The sequence below is a fragment of the Brachionichthys hirsutus genome, chromosome 19, assembly GCF_040956055.1.
Source record: "Brachionichthys hirsutus isolate HB-005 chromosome 19, CSIRO-AGI_Bhir_v1, whole genome shotgun sequence".
NCBI lineage: Eukaryota > Metazoa > Chordata > Actinopteri > Lophiiformes > Brachionichthyidae > Brachionichthys > Brachionichthys hirsutus.
This window is the reverse complement of record NC_090915.1, coordinates 10,317,501-10,340,600: the sequence shown is the minus strand read 5'-3', so window position 1 is coordinate 10,340,600 and position 23,100 is coordinate 10,317,501. Positions and strand designations below refer to the sequence as shown.

Here is a 23,100-nt window from a genome sequence, read left to right as displayed (position 1 = left end):
TTCACAGGTGAACGCGCTTTAACAATGGTGCAGCTCCATAGCTAACAGCCCTCCCAGAGGCCTCTAAAACTGCAAGATGTGAGGAACTAAATAAATAAATAAATACATTCAACTCTGTCTGTCGTGACTATCTCACGATGCATTCCCTTTGCAAGTAAAAGCGTCATTAGCATTGTTTAAATGATCAAAGATAATGCCATCAACACAATAATAACCAAATGATGCTATACCTCCAGAAGACAACATGCTATTCATCAGTAAACCGCAGAAAATCTGTCCTTGAGGAAGTTTTCCTCGTGCCTTTGAACACAAACAGTAAGCAGGAAAACGGTGATCGTGTTCAGTGATAATCTTCAACTCGTGCCAATCGGCTGGTTTAATCTCATTGCGAATTTAATGAAAGTGGAGGACCACAGGCAGCACAAAGTTAAACTGAGCCAGATAAGAAACTCCAGTGCCCTGTAATTGGACCTCATTGATCTGCCGGGTTTATAGATCCTTATCATCTTAAATTATGTAAATTCTTCATCTCACAAGAGCATTAACGTACATTGCTTTGTCTTTCATTTTGTGAAAGCCTTATAAGGGATAATGGCATTTAAAATAAATTGCAAGGTAATAATTTTTTTCTTTTTGATATTATATCATTTTGACTGTTCCACAACGACATCACATCACCGCTACAGAAGTTCTAAATTCCTCATTTCTAGTTACATAATTGACGCACTGTTTTGGCTTTTCGAGTATTATATTCAAGAATTTCGTCCCTAGAAAACAAATCTTAAAAAATCCGCTGAATTAAATCAAAAACTATCATGCTTATCAATGTTCTACTCACGTGAGCTTATGTCTACAGAGACTCCATGGGCAGTTGACAGATGGCAAGGCATTGCCATACGCAGATGCTCAACCTCTTAGCCTGCACATCTCTGCCAAGACACAACACAAAAAGCAGGCATAGAGTCAAGCAGTTGGGGAAAAATCTGGGATGAAGGAATAAAGATGCATTCTTACATGAACAAGATAAATTGTGTCTAATCAGCAGAACATTGCAATGCCGGGCACATCACACAATGCTAATATCTTTTTCTGTGTTGAATGGGCTCATTCAGTTGAATTCTCAATCAAAAATTATCCATATTGACATGTGCAAAATAGTCATTGATTAAATAACACAAATTCGCACTTGCATCATGGTGTCATTATGGAAATGAAAACATAGTGTATGAAAACATGAAGCTACATTATATGACGTGCCCGCGGGAGACGATGGGATGTGGATATGGAGAGTAAAGTGGTGAAGCAGGAGGTTGGCTTTGTTTGTATTCAGATCATGAAAGTAACAGAAGGAAATTCATCAGCTTCATCTGTCTGATGAAAAGACACATTAACGTTTTCAAACACTTCATCATTTAGGCAAACACCAATCTGAATTATCCATAGTGGAATCTCGTCAATCTATGAATGCACTCGTGAAATCTAGTGATAACATGAGCCCAAAATGAATGAATGCACTGTCTCGCAAAATCTTCACATCAACAAAATTCATGAAGTTATTTAATTTATCATGAGAAACATAATTTTTCAGAGGCAGCTTTCATTTTAATTGTCTGCTCGTAAATCTTGAACCTGCAATCTTGCATGTCCACATTTGTCAGTTTCCAAAGCAGAAGTCGATCCAAAGAGGGTTAGAGTTTCTCGTTTTGCAAAATCTTTTGTTTCATAATGATTATTCATTTCAGGTTGATTGATTGATTGATTTGATCAGTTACATTACTCATTACACTGCTTTTCCTAATCAATGCCGCATCAAAAGTGCATCCCCCTATAAATCAACATTTACAATAGCTTTTTTATTGTATGAACAATCGCCATCTAGCTTATTGTTAGTGCTCAGTCGTAGCTGCACAAGACACATTTCACACGGTGAAACCTGCTCTGACTATAAACTAAATCCATTTCTGAAAGCAGACATAGCAGTGGCTAATGTTAGCTGCCCAGCCAAGGAAACCAGGGAAGGAGGGTGAAACTCCAGCTTTTGGTCTAAGATAGCTTTTCCACTGCCACATTTTGAGATGCAACAAAATGTGACATGACTGATAACTTGCCAAGTTATCAAAATGTTAATCAATAATGATTAAAATGGTGTGTTTTATCCCACTTCTTTAGCACTTACATCTCAATCACATTAGCCTGGAATCAAGTACCGACCCCAAACACCTAAACCTCAACCTGAGCTGCAGTGTGTGGAAACACAGCTCCAGATTGGAACCCAGCTTGGGGTAAAGGGTTAATGGAAGCGACCTGCAAAACAGAATTTTACACTTACTGCGTTTGCTGCTGCAACCGTAGGATCAGAACATTCTTTGTATACCGACAGCCACTTTTAGAGAGACAACGAAAAGAAAAGTGAAGAGAGAATATGTTTTATTTTCGCATGGACAGTGTTGGCCGTACAAACTCTCTCTGGATATTTTGTCGATGATTCACATTCGCAGGTGAACTCTAGAAATTCAGTGTCGGGTTGAGAATTGCCTCGAGGCAGGTTAAGATTCTGCCAGTTTTAAGATCAGAGGAAATGGCAAAAGAGAAGAACGACAGAGAGAACAAGTCCCATTCTAACGTGAACACAAGAAGGACATAATGGCGGCGTCTCTCACCCTGGAGATATAGCCTGAATATATCTCCTGTTGTCATGATCACTGAGACGGAGCACATGGACAATTGAAGGCCATGCATTAACAGGTCGGTCATCAAATCGCCCACAACCTCTTCATCCATCTTTCTTGAGTCAACTTTTTCAATGCCCACACACACACACACACACTCACTAATATACAATATTACTTGTTAAAACGGTGCTGTTTCCTTGACAGGAAGAAGGATAGACAGGCTTTTCTATTTGGTTCACAGCTGCTTTACATTAAACCAGCAAACAGAGGTGATTCATTGGCAGAGTAAAGAAGGTGAGGGTAAAGAATAAAGTTTTATTTCTTGTGGGAAGAAATCACTGCTGTGCCCTGTGAGCTGGCACTGTCTATATCTCCATAACTTCACAGGGTATTAATTGTTTCGAAGCTGTCAGCCGATTGGCCTCTGATATGTTGAACCAAATCCAGAAGTGAAGTCATCAGCCAAATTGCAGCAAAGCAGACAGTGAAGCTCAACACCCTTGGAATTTAACGTGGAATTTAAAAAAGGAGATGTATTCTATTGAAAACATTCATTCATTTACTTTTTCAACCACTGTATCTGTAACCGTTTTGCGGATAGTGCTGGAGTGGAGCCTATCCCAGCAATCTATGGGCGAGAGACGGGGGGTACACCCTGGATAAGCTGCCAGTTCTTTGCAGGGCTCTATTGAAACCAGAAAAAAATAATTATTATATATCATATCTTATCATATATAATTGGAGTATATTACTGGTGCTAATACCATCACAGAGAGAGAGAGAGAGATGAAATGAAATGAATGAAACACATGAATAAATGCTTGGAATCTTCCTGACCTGGGATTAACCCTTAAACAAACAAATAATGAAGCGATATAATGAACACAAAGAAAAAAGAAAGGACTCCATTGTAAGCGTGTGACTGCGGCTGCCTTGAGTCTGCGCGCCTTCGGACGAGCTCGTGGGTCGCAGTCTCACCAGAAGAGGGCATTCCCATTCTGCCCGTCAAAGTTGCAGGGACGCGCAGACGTGATTAACATCAGCGTCGTGCTGCACGACGTCGACGATGAATGGAACGTTTGGATAAAGAGGCAGATGTTGGGAAAAGCGTTTTTGACAGACACTTCTGGATTACCGTGCGTTACTTTCCTCTGTGCGCGCCACGAGTGGATCGGACTGAGCATCCTTGAGAGCTGGGTCGCGGCGGGGATGGGGGGCTGGGGGGGTACTTGAGAGGGGAATCTAAAGGCTGCTTCTATCATTTGGAAAATCAAGTCCCGATTTTTATATCATGTGAACGTGTTTCTGAAGTTCCGTGGCAGGATTCGCGCATCTCCGTCCACATGACGTGGATGACTTGGATGTGGCTTCGTTGTCTGCGCACACTGCGGTACTCCTTTTGGCTGTGACTCGAAAAAAGAGAGAAGAAGATCAAATAAAAAAAGAAACGACTCCTTTCCGTGCGGGGACGTGGATAAGGCGCTCTGAAATCCCCTGCTCTCCCCTTTTCACCCGTTGGATCCGGAGTTGGGTTCAGTTGCGCGGGTTGTCAACGCAGAGCTGCCCCGGATAGCGCATTCAGGTCCAGTGAAAGACAGGTGCGCGTTGGAGTCGGCGGCTGCGCGGGCAGAGCGCGCAGAGCGCGCAGAGCGCGCAGGGCGGATTAGGACGGTACCTGTCCGTGGAGAGCGCTCCACGCGGACTCGGATGTCGCGCGCAAGAAGCCATTCAAACCTGTAGGCTGGAGCTGACAGATACGCGGACATGGGTGAGTGTGGAGTGTCCGTGAACGTCTTCTCATTCTTGATTTTTTTTAAAGCGTGGGTTGTTTCAGAATGTACTCCATCTCTCCTCCTGCGCGCATCAACGTGACTTGGCTCTCTGGTGCCGAACCTGCTTTGAATGAAATGCGTCTTTTTTTTAAACGTACTGACTCAATCCAATAAGGTCTTTGTTCTTTGCTGTCTTTTTGGGTGCATGTGGAAGCTTGCAGGATGTGACTGAACTGCTGTGCTGAGACTCGGAGCTGCAATGCTTTTTTGGCTACTTGTCCTCATATTTCTCTGCGCTATTCCGACACATGCATGCGCGCCTGCCCAGGACTGCCCATTGTGCCTGTGGTTAGTCTGTCTGGCTCATTGACATGGACTGAAATGCTAATCACGGGACATGTTGGAAGCCAGTCAACTTTATAGAGCGTGTCCCTGCATACGCATTGATTGTCCTTAATCTGTGCGCACGGAGCTCGTTGTCCATTTACGGCTCACCGCTAACGCCTCCCAAAAACTCTAGTGTGCGTGCGCGTGCGTGCAGGTTTTTCTTAGCAGATTTATTCTCATTCAATAATGCCGGTGTAATCTGCGCCTAGTGCCCAGAGGAACTCTCCAAATCGAGTATAAAAATGCGGCCGTTTCTCTCTCTCTCTCTGTGTGTGTGTGTGTGTGTGTGTGTGCGTGTCAATAACTCTCTTTGAATCATGCACGATATCTCTGTGACTGTTTTCTGCATCTGATTGTCAGATATGTAAAGGCTAAATAGAATGAAATAATTTTGCCCCGTATCCCTACAGGTGCCCATCATTTACTCACATGTATTCTCCTTCCATCACCTTTCCTCTCTCGCTCTCTTTCTAATTAGTAACATTTCCCCCTTTTCTCAAGTAAAATTAAACGTTACTTTTTTTGGGGGCCCGATATTTATTGTCTGCGGTAGTCTAATCTCCTCAACCATTCTTAAGTGGTATACATATGGCCAAGTGCACTGGTGGTGCTGTACCATTAATTGTGAACCTGCATGATATATCGGCCCACAGTGGGTTACTGCAGCACATAAATATAAGGTATAACAGGACACAAAGCCAGACAGTGTGGGCTGTGGGAGACTCAGATGCAATTTATGTCCACTGCACACCAGCAAGATATGGTTAATCAAAGAAGTGTGGTTTATGGACTTGCCCCCCCCCCCCCCCCCCCCCCCCCAAGTCAGAGCATAATTGAGGTACAGCAATTCTGACTGAGACTCAAAAACATAGGTTGGTAGGTGCCATGTCTGACGTTTGTGTCCAGGTGCAAAAAAATCACAACATATTGCTTTTGCCCATAATTATTAGAAAATCACATGGTGCTGTAATCTCAGTTATCTGCCAGTGTAGCTGACTATAATGCTCTTCATTAACAGCATGCAATGCACTTATGTTTCATGGGCCATATCTTTAGAGAGTTGCTTTGCAGGAAGCGAGCAGTTGGGTGAGGACACTAAAAAATACAGTCAGATATGCAGCTGCAGAACTTCAAGACAGATTTAGAGACTTCAAAGACATTTTTACACACCTTCTTCACATCTTAAAAACAATATATTGTTTAAAAAAGTATAGTATATAAAAGAAAAACAGATACAATGGAGTGGGTGTAAAGCCATTCCTATTGGCTCATCTCAAATTCACAGTATCTCAGTATAAGAAACAGACTACCTCCTGTTGGCTGTACAACACCCAACAGGCATTGTTGAAATGTCAGGCGAAATGTGCCTTTGAGGGCAATAGCTTGGCTTTCACTATTTACATTTGTTTCTGTTTAAGAAAAAAAAAACAATAGCTCAAGATGCTTTGGGGATTCCGTGTCCATTAGGCAGTCTCTGCTCATCCTGTCCATGATTCTGAGTGCACCATGGAGTGGTTCCCCAGTAACGCCTGTGTATTTGTGGTAAAGTGGTAAAAATAACCTCACTTTTATCTCATTCTCAGTATGTAAAACTCAAATATGGTTTTGGAAGAAAACAAATATCCCCATGTCATCCCATTATATTTTTTAGAGCTGATGAGTTGTCATCAGAGGAAAACTGGGTAACATGGACAGGATTTAGGTGCTTTGCTGGGTACCCAGTGTGATATAGTAGAGTAGAGGAACAAGGCACAGTCCTTACTGTAACATATGAGGTTACAACCCGGTTTCTATTGAACCCTGGTACCTGGAGAAGAATTTCCATTAGCAATGTGTCACTGAGAAATAAGGACAAACCGGAGGAGCTGTCTCCTGTTTACTGTTTATTACCCACACAGAGTAACTGTGCGCTGCTTATATGTTCTGGTGCTGCATCCAATGTGTACCCCGCCTCTGCCAACAACACCCGTGACCCACAAATATATATATATATATATATATTTACAGAAAGAAACAGTGATGTGCGATGAGGCACGTCATCATGAACCCGACAGAGTAGCTTGAAAATTCATTTTCATTTTCTTTGCATGCATCAGGTGAGGCACAGCCTTACCTGCCTCCCCTGACTGCATGTCACTGGTGTGCAATTCTCCTTGCAGTACTTATCCATATATTCTCCCTATCTAGTACAAACACATGATGGGCACACCAGGACAGTGTTTTCCAGCTCCTGTTGAAATGTCTGGGGACATCCTTCCCATGTGGGGTTGGGCTGCCATCCGGCCTCTGTGTGCAGTCAGGGCTGACTGAGGCTGGTAACATTTAGTCAATGACATGAAGCAAATAGCAATGAGCCACTTGTGTGTGCTCAAAGTGCACCAGTTAGTGAGAGCGGTTGTCAAGTTATGAAGCTACAGTTGGTTTTATTTTAGGTCAACGGTAAAGTGCTCTTGCTCTTTTTGTGTTCGTGATAAGAGGCAGAAATAGATATTTTTGTCCTGAGGATTGCAGGGCTGTCGGCAGCATAACTAAGTATTACACACACGCATTCATACGAACTCCTGCTTTCACCTTGTTAGATTTAAACAGGTAACTGGACTAGGTGTCAATGGAACAAGATAGTCACATCATGTGTTGTGACCCTAATATATATATATATATATTCCTTAAATATCCCATATTATACGCTTTTTCCACAAGTTAACACAGTTCCCAAACACTGTGAAATATCTGTGACAGTCTTTGGTCAAACAGATGCTCCTGTCTCAAACAGCTCTGTCTGAAAACAAAACTGAAACTAAGTTCATTGCACACGTGCATGCGATGAATGCGCATGCATGTGCACACACATATTGTGCACGTTTTAACAATGTGACGTAACACAAACAAGGATTTCTGACAGACGCGTTTCAGTAGGTGATTACAAAACTACGTAGGATTGACTGGATGGGTTGATAATGACCCAAACCCTCCATAATAATGTGTAGAAACATGGGAAAAGCGAGTTTTTCATAATATGGGACCTTTAAAGTTTACCCAGAAGCTAACAAGAAAGAGAAACGTAATTAAAATCAGTAAAGGAAGTGAAATGGCTTAGAAGATTTTCTGACTACAAGCATGACAAAAACATACGCTAATGACTGCAGAGTTCAAGGAAATGAAAGCTTGTCAAATTAAAAATACAAAATGTCAAAAAAAAAAGAAAATAAATTATTAAAACAAATTCATCATACAACCAGTAATGATGAAGGGCACATCAGGCCAGAGGTAGCAGAGAGACAAACCCGATGAATGACAACTCAGAGGGTGACTCGTGCTGCTTTGTGAATAAGATTAGAGGACTTGGAGGGAAGGCAGTGGCTTACAGCCACATTAGCACATAGAGCGCTCATTAAACCACATACAGTGTCAGTAAGGGGAGAAAGGTGTCTTGTGAGGAGGCTAAATCTGAGAGAGGTGGTGGAGCCACTTCTAATAAAGCTAGCCTATTATGCACATGGGGAATAAAAGCAATAGGGGGCTTTTCTTTTTCTTTTTTTACATCCTCCGTTGATACAAGTGGGACATAAAATGTGGAAAACACACTTTCATGTTAAACAGCCCAAATTACCTGAACCCCATCTAAAATACAAATGATGCATCAAACATTTAATTTGTTCTATAAATGTAGTTATCCGCTGTGTGTGTGTGTGTGGATGTTTTTCATAGTAAGCGTTGGACATACACGAGTGAAGCAAATTAAACTACATTCAGAAACCAGGCATGCACAAATTGGCGGCACTCAGAAAAGCTGTATTGTGTGATCACCATCTTTGTGTTTACAATATGTACGTGACAGCACGACGATAGTGGGATTCAAAGCGAAGAAACATGATTGATGTATCTGCTGCTATAATCAATAGCCAGCACAAATTATCTCAGCTGTTCCATGGTTCCCTCCATCTGCAAGGAATGATGAAAGATTACTTTACAAACAAACAGTAAGTGTGTGTGTCTCTCACAGTCTCACTCTCAGATGGGCACAAACACACACACACACACACCCATTCACTACCCATATGGGATCAACAGATGCTTGGTAAGTAACAAAATGGCTATGCTGGATAGCATATGCTGCATTATTCCTCTCAGCCGCTATATCATAAAGAATTACTGCAAAGATTAAGAAAGACATTTTAGAACTGAAATCACTCTTATTGTCCTATTGTCAATGAATTTAACATTAATGCCAAGAGATTTCAAATTCAGTGTGTCAACACAGATTGCCTTAATACTGTGGACTCAGTACGGTGCCTGCCAACACATCATACCTTTTTTAAAGTTAATCATAGCACGGAACACTTACATGCTAATATTAAATGATTCTTATCTCACTGCGATAACGGTAATATAGATCATGCTCAATTATATTGTTGTGAGAAATGCACAAAAATAGTGACGCCCCCCTCCATACAACATCCTCAAGGGTAAATCAATGTATCTTAATGACAGATTATTAGTGGCTCTGTAAAGGGGAACGGTTTTAAACAACTCTGTCTCACCTCAGAACAAGGAGTGATATCACAGGAAGCTACTGTTCACTGTTTTTTTTTTTAAATAGCTCTTGAAGCAGAACATCTAATCCCAAAACACAAGAAAGGGAGCTCATGAACTTGTTGTCGTTTATCCACAGGAAGGACACAATATTAAATGCAGGTGGCTGCTTTTTCCAGCAGAGATGAGTTGTGTAATTCTTGGTTGCTATTGATTTTTTGTTTTGTTTTTTATCCATGAAATGCAGAAATAATCATTCCCGTTGATCCTGTGATGCTCTGGTTTGGTTCAAACTCGAAATGGCTGAAGTCTAAACTGAAACGCCTCCAAGATTGTAAACAAAAACCCTCAGCTCTTGAATGTTAATATGCTCAGTAGAGGCTGCCTTTCACTACTTATCCACCTCTGCCAATGATGCACGGTTGCTTAAGGGATGACTGAACACAAGCAAAGATATGATGGAGCAAATTGAGTCAGATACGTAAAAAGGTTGACTATGTTTCCCTTGTATATGCAACACAGTCATTTGTTTATTCATTGTCTTGACTGCTTTTTCCAAAGTCTGGGTCCCGGGTGTTGCTGGAGCCTATCACAGCTGTCTATAGGCAAGAGGCGGGGCAGATCATGGACACGTCGCTAGTCCATCGCAGGACCACTTATAGATAGACAGTCATTCACACTCACTCACACCTATGGAGAATTTATCACAACCAAATCACCTAAATTGGATGTTTTTGGTGGTGGGAGGAAGCCGGAAAAGCCACGTAGACAAGGGGAGAGCATGCAAGCTCAAGCGATTACACTCACTTTAATTTATATATTTTATCTTACAGATCTATCATTCAAACTCTGAATTTTGATTTCCTAAATGGAATCAACAAGGAGTATTTTAAAATCCTATGAATTATATGGAATCTAAGCCATGCATTTGTTTGATCCTAAATGTTGCCCATGAAATGCCTTTTAGTGCTCATTATAAAGCTGAGAAAGCACAGATCATTTGCTGCAGTCTTATATCGAAGAAGATGTACTATAAGTGGTTTGGCATGCTCAGCCCAATTTTGCAAGTGGATATGACTGGGTTTTGGTATAAACATATGTTGTGTTGGGAAGGAGAACATGAGTCAATAAAGGGGGAAGTGTTATTTATGTGTGACCATCTTGGAACCTGAAAATGAACGAGTTTATTACAAATTTGCTGTTTCTTGAAGGACACTCCAAGATGTAGAAAAAAAAACGTAACTACAAGAGCAAGTGATTTTTTGAAGAATCTGGAAGGTTTGGGAACAGACATAAGGAAGGATTCTTAAATGTAAGGTGAGGGAATGAAGCGAGAGGAGAAGTATGAGTCACGGCTGAGCCACCTTGCAGGATGCAGAAAAGCATCTGTTCCTTTACGATAGAGCAGGAGACATTAATACATTTTATGTCCGCAGTTCATTCTTCTGTTTGTTGGTGAGTGTGTTTTAAAAAGTTAAATCTTTTTTTTTTTATGTTTTGTATCAAAGACATTACTGTCCTTCCTGTTGGGATATATACATTAAGCTGAATATGAGATAAAGGCATAACACAGTTCACTTTTTTGGAACAGGACTGTCTTGATAATAAAAATAAAACCATCCAAAAATAGAAGCAGATACCTCTTCACAAGTTGTCAGTAAAACTGCCAAATTTCCTGACCCTTATCTTGTCTTGGGTAGTAAGTTAGGTCTCAGGAAAATATATCCTCCGTATCTTGAGAGAAATAAGTAAATAAGGGTTTATGACTGTATCTTTTCAAATAGTAAGTACTACAAAAAAAGCGGACACTCATTGTTAAGCAGACATGTCTTTAAAAGAAAAATATATAAAAAAATAACAATTTCAGATGTTTGAAATTAATTTATCCACTTAACGTTTTCTTATTTCTTTCCCCCCCTCTCCCATTTCCTCTCCATGCAGGCTCTGCTCTGCGGCGTCGGTGGATAGTGGTCCAACTCCTGATGCAGGTGTGGCTCGCAGCAAATCCATCTTTAGGTGAACGCCCATGCCCAAAGAGCTGCCGTTGTGATGGAAAAATAGTCTACTGTGAATCGAGCACCTTTCGTGATGTCCCCAAGAATCTCTCAGGAGGCTGTGAAGGCCTGTCTTTACGGTACAACAGCCTCATTAGTCTCCGTGCAGGCCAGTTTGTGGGCCTCAACCATCTCATCTGGCTCTACTTGGACCACAATTACATAGCCTCTGTGGATGGAATGGCTTTTCAGGGTGTCCGCCGGCTCAAAGAGCTGATCCTGAGTTCCAACAAGATAACATCGCTCCACAACACCACTTTCAACCCGGTCCCTAATTTACGTAATCTGGACCTGTCGTACAATAAATTGCAGGCCTTGCAGCCTGGACAATTCCAGGGCCTGCGGAAGCTTCTCAGCCTGCACATGCGCTCAAATTCTCTTAAAACAATCCCAATGCGTCTTTTCCAAGATTGCCGGAATATTGAATTCCTAGATTTTGGTTACAATCGCCTACGCAGTATCACTCGGAATGCATTTTCAGGCCTTGTCAAGCTCACCGAGCTGCATTTGGAGCATAACCAGTTCTCAAAGATCAATTTCTCTCACTTTCCTCGCCTCTACAATCTGCGGGCACTTTACCTGCAGTGGAATCGCATTCGATCAATGAACCAGGGCTTGACTTGGACCTGGGCATCCATCCAGAAACTGGACCTGTCTGGGAACGATCTGATGGAAGTGGATGCAGTCGTTTACCAATGCTTGCCCAACCTGCAGACCCTCAATCTGGACTCTAACAAGCTGACCAATGTTTCCCAGGAGGTTGTTGATGCGTGGATCTCCTTGACTACCATTAGCCTAGCTGGAAATGTGTGGGACTGTGGCCCTGCCATCTGTCCTCTGGTTGCTTGGCTGAGAAATTTCAGAGGCGCAAAGGAGACAACCATGATCTGTGCCTCCCCCAAGAAAGCCCAGGGGGAGAAAGTGATGGATGCTGTTGATGCATTTGGTGTTTGTTATTCGAATCCAGCTACAACTCTCGGCATGAATATTCCTCCAACTCCATCCAGTATCCCTGCACTGACTGAGCATCGCCCAGCCATTCTGGCTTCACCTACTGGTTCTGCAAAGAGAGGAGAGGGATCTATCAGAAACCCTACTTTTTCAGCTGTTACACCACCTGTGGCACTTCCCCCTGAGCAAGACATGGAGCCTGTGTCATTCCACAAAATTGTGGCTGGAAGTGTTGCCCTCTTTCTCTCCGTTGCAATGATCCTGCTGGTAATCTACGTGTCTTGGAAGCGCTATCCTAGCAGCGTGAAGCAGTTGCAGGAGAACTCAACAGCAGCAGCTCGCAAACGTCGCAAGAAAGCCCGAGAGACAGAGCGCACGCTGAGCTCGCCACTGCAGGAGTACTATGTGGACTACAAGCCCAACAATTCTGAGGCCATGGATGTGCTTGTCAATGGAACCGGACCCTGCACGTACACGATCTCAGGCTCACGAGAATGCGAGGTATGACCCACACCATTGCCACTCTGTCCACAGGGAGCTATCCAGAGGTAATATATTTGCTCTGCTTTGATAGATGCCAAATCTGCTGCTTGATTACTTAGCCACACAAAGCAAGTTCTGTAAATACTCTGTACACATGGATTACTACGCAATGAAGCAGATAGCTTTTAGCAGCACATATAGCTTGTTTGCAAATGGATGTTTTTTACTAAAACCTTAATCTCTGATGAGATTCACATGTTTGTTGTGTGGCAGCATTACACAAAAGTACCCAGTCTCCATAATCTTGAGCTTTAACTATGCTGTTTGTGATAAGCAAACTGCGCTTACTCAGGTTCTTGTTTACTTACATAATCATAGGTTTTATATTCTGTGTTTGCTCATTTATGAAGATTTACTATACATTAGATGTTAGTGGAGACCACTGTCACTATCTAGAACCCCTGAGTCGAGACAACTTTAAACATTTTTTTTGACACAGTACCACTCGAGAACAACGCCTTCTCTTTCCCAAGATTACTTTATTTCCCTCATGTTTTCTGTACGGGCTCGTGTATTTCCTCAAAATGTAAGTCACAGTCTAAAGCAATGTGCGATGTGGGAAATCACTTATTTTCTTCTCGCTTTCTGATACTATACTCTTGGGTACCTGACATGTGGCACAGTTTCATTCTTTTATTCTGGCGCTGTCTGAAAAAAAAAATCCAAGATAAGCAAAGCTTCTGCTGAAATATATTTTGTATCATCTATTCACTGGATATGTTGATTGATTATTTAATCAATGATTGCGGCAAACGATTGGTCAAGCCCATGTTGATGACCAGGTAGTAAATTCAATAAAAATAAAATGTATCTTTTTTTATGTACTCGAGATAATTTCATAAGATAAGATCAGCCAACTAAAACTGCTTCTGATTCCTGGATTTTAGATGGCAGGAATTAACGACCGGCATTCTGTGGAGGAATGATTGTAAATGCAACAGTTTAAACAATATGTAAGAACAGGGCTCAACCGGCTTTCATGTACACATGAAGTGTGCCTGATAATATGTAATACCTGCAGGTTGTTCACACTGGCATAGACAGTAAAAGAAGGACTGCAAATCACAGCTGCCATTTTCATGTTGTTTCCCCCGCCATCCCCCATAAAGGCTTTGAGTGCCTCCTTTCAGTTCAGAGTGCTGATTTATGCTGATTGGGATTTTTTCTTTTTGTGTAAAACCTTATTGGAAGTTTTGTCAGATAAGTAGAGGGGGACAATATAGGGTGCTCTAATTAATGTCTTTCAGAAGCCGCAATTTATTGTACAATGCCAAGCAACCAATTTGAATTACGTGCTTTTGACTTGTCCTCATTTAAAAACATCTTTTTTGGCTTCTTCAAGCGAATGAAATATGTGCAAAAAAAAATCTGCAATGTCATCTTATTTTAACATCAAAAGAACGAGAACAATATGATCGCTGGTCCGCACTATTCACAAAATATACAGATGCTATAGACATGATATATAATATAATATATGACTTGTATTATAAGTCATTATAAATGTGCCTTTAAGTATCCTGTGCTGATAATGACTTTATTAAGGCCTTTTCAACCATCAACTAAAATAGCCTTTGCAGAGGAGTGCTTGCTGCAGGGGTGTTTCAGACATCATCCTGTAAAGCAGGTGCCCATGTTCCTGTGGCCATCCCTGTCATTTTTATGATTACTTCATTTAAATAATATAGTTAATGGGAGGAACTCACAGCAGAAGAAAGCTGACCAGGAATATTATGAAGGCGTGAATCAAACGATAAAGATAATAAGTTATGGTGCTAGAACATCCTACACCTAATAAATGTTACCATTGTTTGCCTACCTTCACTGATGACACCCTGAAACAATGGAGTGTAGAAGGTAGGGAATGCCATCAAAACAGGTGGGAATAAATCACAAAAATCTGCATCAATGGCCTTTCAGTACTTCCTATTAGAAGACGTAAAAAATATTTTCTTCCTTTCCAATTTCACGCATGATACCCAGTGCAAGTAGGTTTAACCTGTTTGAACACTTGCATAGAATTGGAACAGAACTATATTGTCCAGAGAGTCCTAAAGGTGAACTTTATGTGATGACTTGATCCATTCCTACTCTGACGGACCCCCACAAGAAGTATGTCACAGTCTCACGGCCCAGGGCACCGTACAACAAAGTCAGAAGAATGTAAGAATAAAAGTCTCATGTGAAATATTAATGTCTCACTGAGCATGAATTTAAACAGGCAGGATGAAACGGTTCTATAATTTAAACTAACAGGAATAGACTACAACTAAATAAAGGGAGAGTTGCATCAATCAATGTTAAACAGCAAAGCACAAATAGGATATATCCAATGCTGCAGGGCTCCATATGGAGAGCTTAAGTCTATACATTTATTGCTCTCATGAATATCAATCTGATCACCAATTCTGATATTCTCCATCTGCTTACATAACCCACACCGACAGGAAGCCAGCACGCACAGGTAATGAAACAGGCCATTAGCTGAACACATTTATCTGAAGATGGTGAAATGTCTTCATTACTATAAAGTTAATCAAAATATCATAAGTTAAATAAAAAAAATGCAGACAGAGATGGAAATATGGAATCTAATGAATATCATATTTACAGGAAGGTTCTATATTTAAGATAACAATTAAAATCCCCTGCATTCCCTGTTTTCTGCAAGCTGTTAATTAACTCATCCGTAATGACCCCCGTATTTGTGGCGTTTTGGCCTCGGGGTTCCAAACCCTTACAGCTTATGCCATGTTATGGAGCCATATTGAAGCCATGGCAGATAACTGAGTGTGATCCTTGCACTCCTTGTCACATTCACTGTGGTGTTTTCACAAGCTTCATTTTTACCCTCACACTATTCTCCATTTTGTTTCTTGAGCTCTCTTTGAAAATACATCCTCTCCAGTCTTATCTGGCCCCGTCTCTTAATACATTGCACAGCCGAGACGAGGACGATCACTCAGCAGTCCGCCAAGTCACGAGTTCATCTCAGAACGTGCTCCGATCTTGTTTCTACATTTTGGTGCACTTGCACGAACATAAATCACTCGGCAGAATGCAGCAGTACGTGCTGCACTCTGCCCGCCACGCAGCTCTGCGCTCTCCACAGGCTTGAGGCCATAGCGACTCAGGTCTGCCATTTTCTGCTGAATGTGAATTGCTCCTTCTTCCTGAATCACTCAAACCATGTCTTTCATTCAGATTTTGTGCCGTCGCTATAACTCACCCTGGACTCCTTCGCCAGACGTGAATGTGAGCTTGGAAACCCTCTTGGTGAATTGCCTGAAGATGGTGCCATCCTTATTGTTGCGTCCCTTTACCCTCCACACAAAAAGGATTATTTCAAATCATTGCATTTCTGTCTTGCTTTGATCTGCTCCATTCCAGCGGTACCTCTAATATATCTGCACCAGTCATGGCCTTTTATTCTTCACCTGACATCCTTTTTTCATTATTTCCTATTTTATTGAGCACACTCCTTTTTCCCTTCTCTTCTCTGCTCTCCTTTTGCTTAACTCAATTTTAATGTGTTCAGCAAACTTACAACCATCCCTTGGCCTCCGCCACCTTTTGTTCTTATCCTCTCATTTACTGTACCGTGCCCCTTGGTGGTCAGAGACTGACTTGCATGAAGTATGTTGACACGCTCCTTTTATCAGCGGAAACAAAGTGGCTTAAATCCTAGTCTTTGATGAGGATTTTGATGATTTTGATGATTTTCCAGTCTTGCTTTGCCAGCCACCTAGTAGAGCTACTCCAATTCCTACATCTAACCCAGCCTTTACTGAATTAGACACAGGTCATTTTATCAAGTTGACCATAACCATTTTTTCCAGATGAGTGAACTCCCGAATTGTCAAACTCCCCGTTATCTCTATGTATATTGTATATGTGGGGAGTGATGAATTCAAGGCCTGGATGCCAAAACTAAAATATGTTCTGCTTATAATATACATTTTAGAATAGTAAGTTGTCGATTGAACTGTGTAAAGTACAACTTTTTTTAAAGTGTTATTATTTAAAGCTTTATTGCAAGCTTTGATGTAGTGGTTTCATAATTTATTAGGCAAAACTGAATGATCTAAAATTCAAGTAATAAAAAACAAACATGCACAGGTTAACATGATGTGTTCTGCACCAGTATTGTGTTATGGTATGAGCAGATTCCCCCTCTTACGGTTGCTCTCTCTTGCACTCTGCAGGCCAAGGTCATGAAATCAGATTGCTAATTGCTCTGAAAACAAATTGCTAACAAATACTGGGAGGCAAGCCAGGGCCATGTAAGCGATCTGTAATGCAGTGGGGAGGTTGAACTTCCAGATCCCAGTGTCTTGGACTGACAATTAACCATGTGGTTGACTTTAAAACATGCACAGTGCAAGAGAGACCATTGCTCTCATCAACCAATCCTGTCGGTTTCATATGCTGGTTTCATACTCCTGCTGTTAGAGTATCAACATATAACAATTACACTATCTGGGAAAACCCTATTTTTCTTTTCTTCACATTTTCTCAATGAAACCCAAGTGAATCATTAACTGAGCTTCCTGATCCGCTGCCTCATATTCCAACTCATTCCCAATTTTGTTTTATAGTTTCGTCCAGTGTACCTAATTTGTACCTATACTTATGAAATAATTATTTTTATTTTCTTGTTCAATGTCAAAGTAAAATTCTGAAATCTTTGTATAGTTTCCTTCACATAGTCTCTTTTTCTTTATTTTTATTGCAACCTCTGACCTGTTTCATAACCCACTGACACAAGCTATATGGAATTACACAGTGTTTTCTTTCCACCTGCTCCATATGGATGAGAAAAACAGACTATATTGCATCAGCTTCTAAAGTATTAGGCTATTTATTCTGAATTTGGAGTAATAAACAGAGTCCGGATGTCTTCCAATGCTTGTTTAGTTAACAGCGCTCAGTAATGTTTCCTAACGCTCATATTTTATTCCACTACATTTATTACTGCATGTGAAAACCTACTTGCTAGAGAAGCAATGTGGCAGAGTTGTTCCAAGCACATAACATCATCCTGTCAAGCTAGTTCTTCCTAAAAGCTTTACTTTAAAACAACAACTTACCAGCACAATAATAAAAATTTCAGAATGAATCATCTCCTTCAAGATGATCATTGTTGTCTGAAATGAAAAAGGAGTGATGCTGGTTGTTGAACTAGAACGTTTTTTTTTTTATTGTTTTCAGAAAAAAAAAGACAGAATCACCCAATAAAAAAGTTATAAACTATGTACTGGAACTAAAGTTGCATTAATTTTAGGACACCTCATCAGAAATATATTTACCACTATTTGCGGTTTCTGTCACATTAAAGGCATCACAGCCACATATATTAAAAAGAAACGTCAGAGGATATGAGTGTGGATCTGGCCCAATACATCTTTTGGGATCATTTTGATTCTTTTCAGTAGAGGTGGAGAGTCTCTCCATCACTTTGCTCATTAGTCACTAAATTCAAATGCCTGCAGATCATCCAGTGTGAGGGAAGAGGAGGATGACTCATTTGTGGATCTGCATCTGAATACGCCACTGAGTACCCGCTGCAGTACCTCTTTCGCATCTGATGAGCCACAAGATGATCTCTGCTCTGGGTGTTTAAATAAGCAGTTTTTTCCTTTTTTTTTTATCTTGAAAACACTGACTGTTCAATAAAACACTCCTACTGAAGCCGTGCAGACTTGTTCACCCTCCCCCCCCAAAAAATAATAAATGCTGCATGATTCATCAAATCGACATAGAGTCTAACGTAATTAGCCTGTCATCCTCAAATAACACTGCTGTCAGAAGAAAGTATCCTCAGCTTTATAAAGTCAATATATTTTTATTTAATAGGGTTCCTGGGGCCTCGCGTCAAGGAACTTGCTTTAAATTAAAGATAGCATATTTCAAGGAACTGAGCTCCAAAAGCATTACTGCATGGAAGAGCAGGTTTATAATTTTAAAGCTAGTCCTAATCAACTAACTGATGTAATTAAGAGGAACTCGCTCCGAAAAGAGAGGGTAAAGGCCCTCGCTTTGTAGTTGTCCGTGGGTGGATGGAGAATTAAAAGTGAAAAAGACCAGAAATCTCTGTCTCCAAAGGGATTTGAGATTTTTTGTTTAATCCTATTTTAGAGTATTTTCCTTACTAAAGAGCAAGTAAAATATATTCCAACTAGTATTTATGTCTCTTGCAGTAGTGCTTTCACATTAATCTGTTTAACTAGTTAGAAAATGGGAAGAAGTAGAAGCTTCCTTAGAGGACACACACAAATTACGCATGTTAAAGATGAATAGTTCATTCCCCTATGATATCATAAATCTCCATTACACTGATCTCAGAATATTCTTGTGCATACATAGTATGCCGGTTTTCTGCTTCATCAATACTCATAACCCATGGGATGTTTGAGGGTGCGCTACGCGCCTGTATTTTCTTCCTTTTACTATTAGTATTACTACTATTCATTGTAAGTGAAACATAAATCCTGCATCTGCCGTGTGATACAGAACTGCTCAAAAATGTATTTGGTGTCTTACCGACACAAACACTTGTCCCTTTCATCAATTTTCATGACAATCAAAGAATTAGTTTTTCCAAGATCCTGCTATTAACCAAATTAAAGAAAAAAGAAAAAAACATTCCTCCAGTCACAGTTATGGATTCATGTGTGTAACTGATTGTTTTCTTTTTGGGTTTTTTTTACCCACAATGGACTAATGGCTTTAAACCCCTGAGTCATCTCTGCATGGTAGCCTGGTTGCAGGCCCTCAGATGTGTTCAGGATCAACCCTTTTCCCAGCGCTGCATGGGTGTAAACACAGCATGCATGATTGACATTTCCTTGAATTGTTTTCTTGTTCCTGTTAAGAGGTGAAAATGTCAGTTTGGTCATTCGTGTAAATGGATGTTATGCAGTGGTCACACTGCATACATATATGTGAGATCACCACATATCTATTCACTGACAGACCAAGGTATGCATGTCCATAGTCAGATGAAGGGTGTTAATTAATTCTGGGTTTGCAAAAATGCTTTGCAGTGTGGCAGTGTTAGAATTTTACGCAACAAATTATGTTCTGTATATTTACATTTCCAAAAAGCCTGTCGGAACTTTGAGTCGTCGTTAAACGAGTACATCGTTAAGAGAGGGCCATCTGTGTGCGTCGACGACCCAATCATAGGTGAGAGGTCAACCTTAAAAGATCAAGTAGAGTAACACCATACGAGTTGAATACTTCTTAGGTTTTTGAATGGAATTTAAATATGTAGTGTATTAAATCCAAGAAATTGTCTGTACTCTCTCAGAGCTCCTGAGGTATAAGTGCATTTACTGACGCTGACAACATGAAAGTCATCCTGCCAAGCAGATTCAACAGGCAGAAGAGACAGACTGACATTCGGGGGGGGGGGGGGGGGGGGAGCTGGGTAAGACAGGTAGGCGAGTGAACCTGGCAGAGAGCGTTCAACAGGATGTGAGTGGCCGACAGGCAGGACAGGAGAGGCAGTTAGAAAGCCGGGGAAATCAGGCATTCGTCCAGGCTCGACAGCTAGATTGGCAGGCATCCATCCACAAAGACAGACAAACCATTGTTCGTGGACAGCTGTCCATCCTCTGATCGGTGAGGACTCAAAAGCTTTTTTGGAAGTAAGATAATAAGTCAGAGGCAAGGCCCGGCAGATTGGCATGTTATCCTCTGAGGTCAGATCAGAACTGCAGTGGGGTTGGTGTGTGTGTGTGTGTGTGTGTGTGTGTGTGTCCTTGGACACTTTTAATCAAAATTGTGTCAGAAACCTTTGATAACCATCCAACTTTGACAATTACACCCAAGATGAAAACACATGTAGAACTCAATTCACTGACAGAGTGCCACTACAGGAGCTGCTCGACACCGCTGCTGTTAAATCCCCTTTTAGTGCTAGACTCATTATAATTGCTGCCACTGTCTATTGTGTATTATTGCAGCGTTGGAACACTTAGGTAATTAAACGACTATAGTTGATAGGCAGAAAAGGAATTAACAAGAATTAATATCAATTAGTTTTCACATCAATACTGAAACTGCAGGACACACACTAATGATCTATTGAAATTGTTCAACTTGTCTCAAAAGAATATTTCTGCTGCATACATAGACTTTATAGGAGTTTGGAAATCCTGCTCAATATTGTAGGTATATCAATGCCTGGTAGATACAGCCATGCAAATATTTGGGCTTCCTCTCAGCCTTTTGATCTATTTCTTGAGCTACTGGAGGATTTTCAATGGAATTAGAATTACAGAATGATCTCCCACCTTCAGATTCATGTTGCATTCAAACAGCTAGCGTTTCATGCATGATTTAAATCAAAGGGTGACACGTGGGTGCCGTTCCTGACATTTTTACAAGTTACAGCAGCCAAAGAGGAGTCGTATCACACATGAAAAAAAAAAAATACAAAGCAATCAGACACTAAAATTCCTGCACTGCAGCTATATAAATAAAGAGCTGACAGGAATGTGTGTGGGTGCCGGAAATACATTGATGTTGAAAATCTAATGAAATGTCCCATGGCTTCCAAGTTTGATCCTTCTCTACGGTGTAGGAGTCAGCGCAGTCTGACTGCATGTGCTGCATCCACTCATACCAGTCTACAAAGTAACCTTCATCTCCCCAGCTAGTGTATTCTGGGAGATTTCCATTCTGTTGTGTCTCCCATTCCTTTTGAAGCCCTTTCCGCCGCTGTGTCAAGCACATATTATTTTTGGTTAATTACCTGACTCTGTCAACCTTCAGCATCCCACTCGCGGCCTCACTGCATCCGCCCGGGTGGAGGTTGTCTTCCTCCACAGGAACATGTGGCGCTTTTATGATTGATGACTTCCATTCCTCCACAGCTTCACAATAGTATTCTGGCCTTACATTTCCAAGCTGCTAAAACAATGATAAAAATGCATGCTCCAACACAGAAGTCCACATTTTTCATGTTTGCTGTCAAAAGCAGAATGACTCCCCAGGACAGGAGAAAGGGAAGGGAAGAAAAAGTGACTATTAAAACGCTCAAATGACTCATACAGTATCCGTATCCACGCTATGCAGCGTGCTCCATGTAAGCAATGGACACTTTCGGTAACATGTAATGTCTCTTACGAACTGAGTTAGCTAAGCATTGACTAAACTGGAAATGGATTGGCGTGTGGTTGATTGAGCTGGCAGAGACAACGTAGCGCCTGGGACCCCACCTCTGATTTCATTGATTCGCTCTCAAAGTGTTAACAAAATCGCAGGTGATGATGATGATGATGATCATAAAAATATCATACAAATAATAACGAGGAAAAGTGCAAAACCAGCCTGAGCATCTGGATCGTGAAAAGTATTACTTTTATTTTCAAAATCCATCAGTCGGAAAATAAAAAAAAGCCAAAACATTTACATCATTTTGAGGTAAAAGCAGTCAAATTTCCATCAGGCTCAGGATTTGACTATTTATTTTGTCATGTCTGGGGGGCATGATGATGAGCAACAGGCTGGCTGAGTAGCAGTATTCTCTTTCGTATGTGTTCTATAAATTGTTACTCGTGGGCTTACTCACACTATGGAGAACCACATGGCGAGTCAATCCAGACCCCACATCATGCCAAAATCAATACTTCTGTAGACATGGACATTGAGCAGATATCCGGTTTAATATGTTGCATTTACACTGTATGGGTGCTTTATATATATATATACATGAAATACAGAAGATATAGGAAAGTGTTATGTCCTAAGCTACCAGACTTGACATTAAATGAAGCTTCACTAAATGCTAGTAGATGTGGCAATGAAATGGCCATATTTCCATCAAGTCATCTCAAGTTTGCACATCTGCATTAGCCTACAGTCCCTACACCAAGTGCTATTGACACTTAATATAAATATTTCAGACAGGTGCAGAAAGGTTCACTCTGTGGAAGCCATTTCAATATTTGAAGAGCTAAGCTAGTCAAATGCTATTTGTTGAAAGAATTACCATATACTGATAAACAGTAGCATCCACTGCTATTGGCTCAACGCTCATGCGTTTGTTTAATACCGTATGTGATACATATTACCCATTCTTGGGCAATGCAACTCCACTATTGCAAAAAGTAAATAAAAAATAAATATTGCCTCGAAGTCTTTAAAATGAAAGCAAAATCTATGGAGTTAAAACAAAGT

General features: G+C 40.9%; 1 protein-coding gene across 1 annotated transcript; it reads left to right on the top strand.

The window, feature by feature from the left end:
- Window positions 1–4,436: 4,436 nt before the first annotated feature.
- On the top strand, window positions 4,437–12,876 carry LOC137908822 (leucine-rich repeat transmembrane neuronal protein 4-like). Its single transcript, XM_068753244.1, has 3 exons — window positions 4,437–4,440; window positions 11,306–12,475; window positions 12,524–12,876. Exons 1-3 carry the CDS (start codon window positions 4,437–4,439, stop codon window positions 12,874–12,876), a joined length of 1,527 nt encoding a protein of 508 aa, XP_068609345.1.
- The last annotated feature ends 10,224 nt before the right edge of the window (window positions 12,877–23,100 follow it).

Bases quoted from the DNA above. Each gene is read 5' to 3' on its own strand.
- LOC137908822 (XM_068753244.1), top strand. The intron at 12,476-12,523 runs GTTCTGCAAAGA...CTACTTTTTCAG, and splicing joins CATTCTGGCTTCACCTACTG to CTGTTACACCACCTGTGGCA.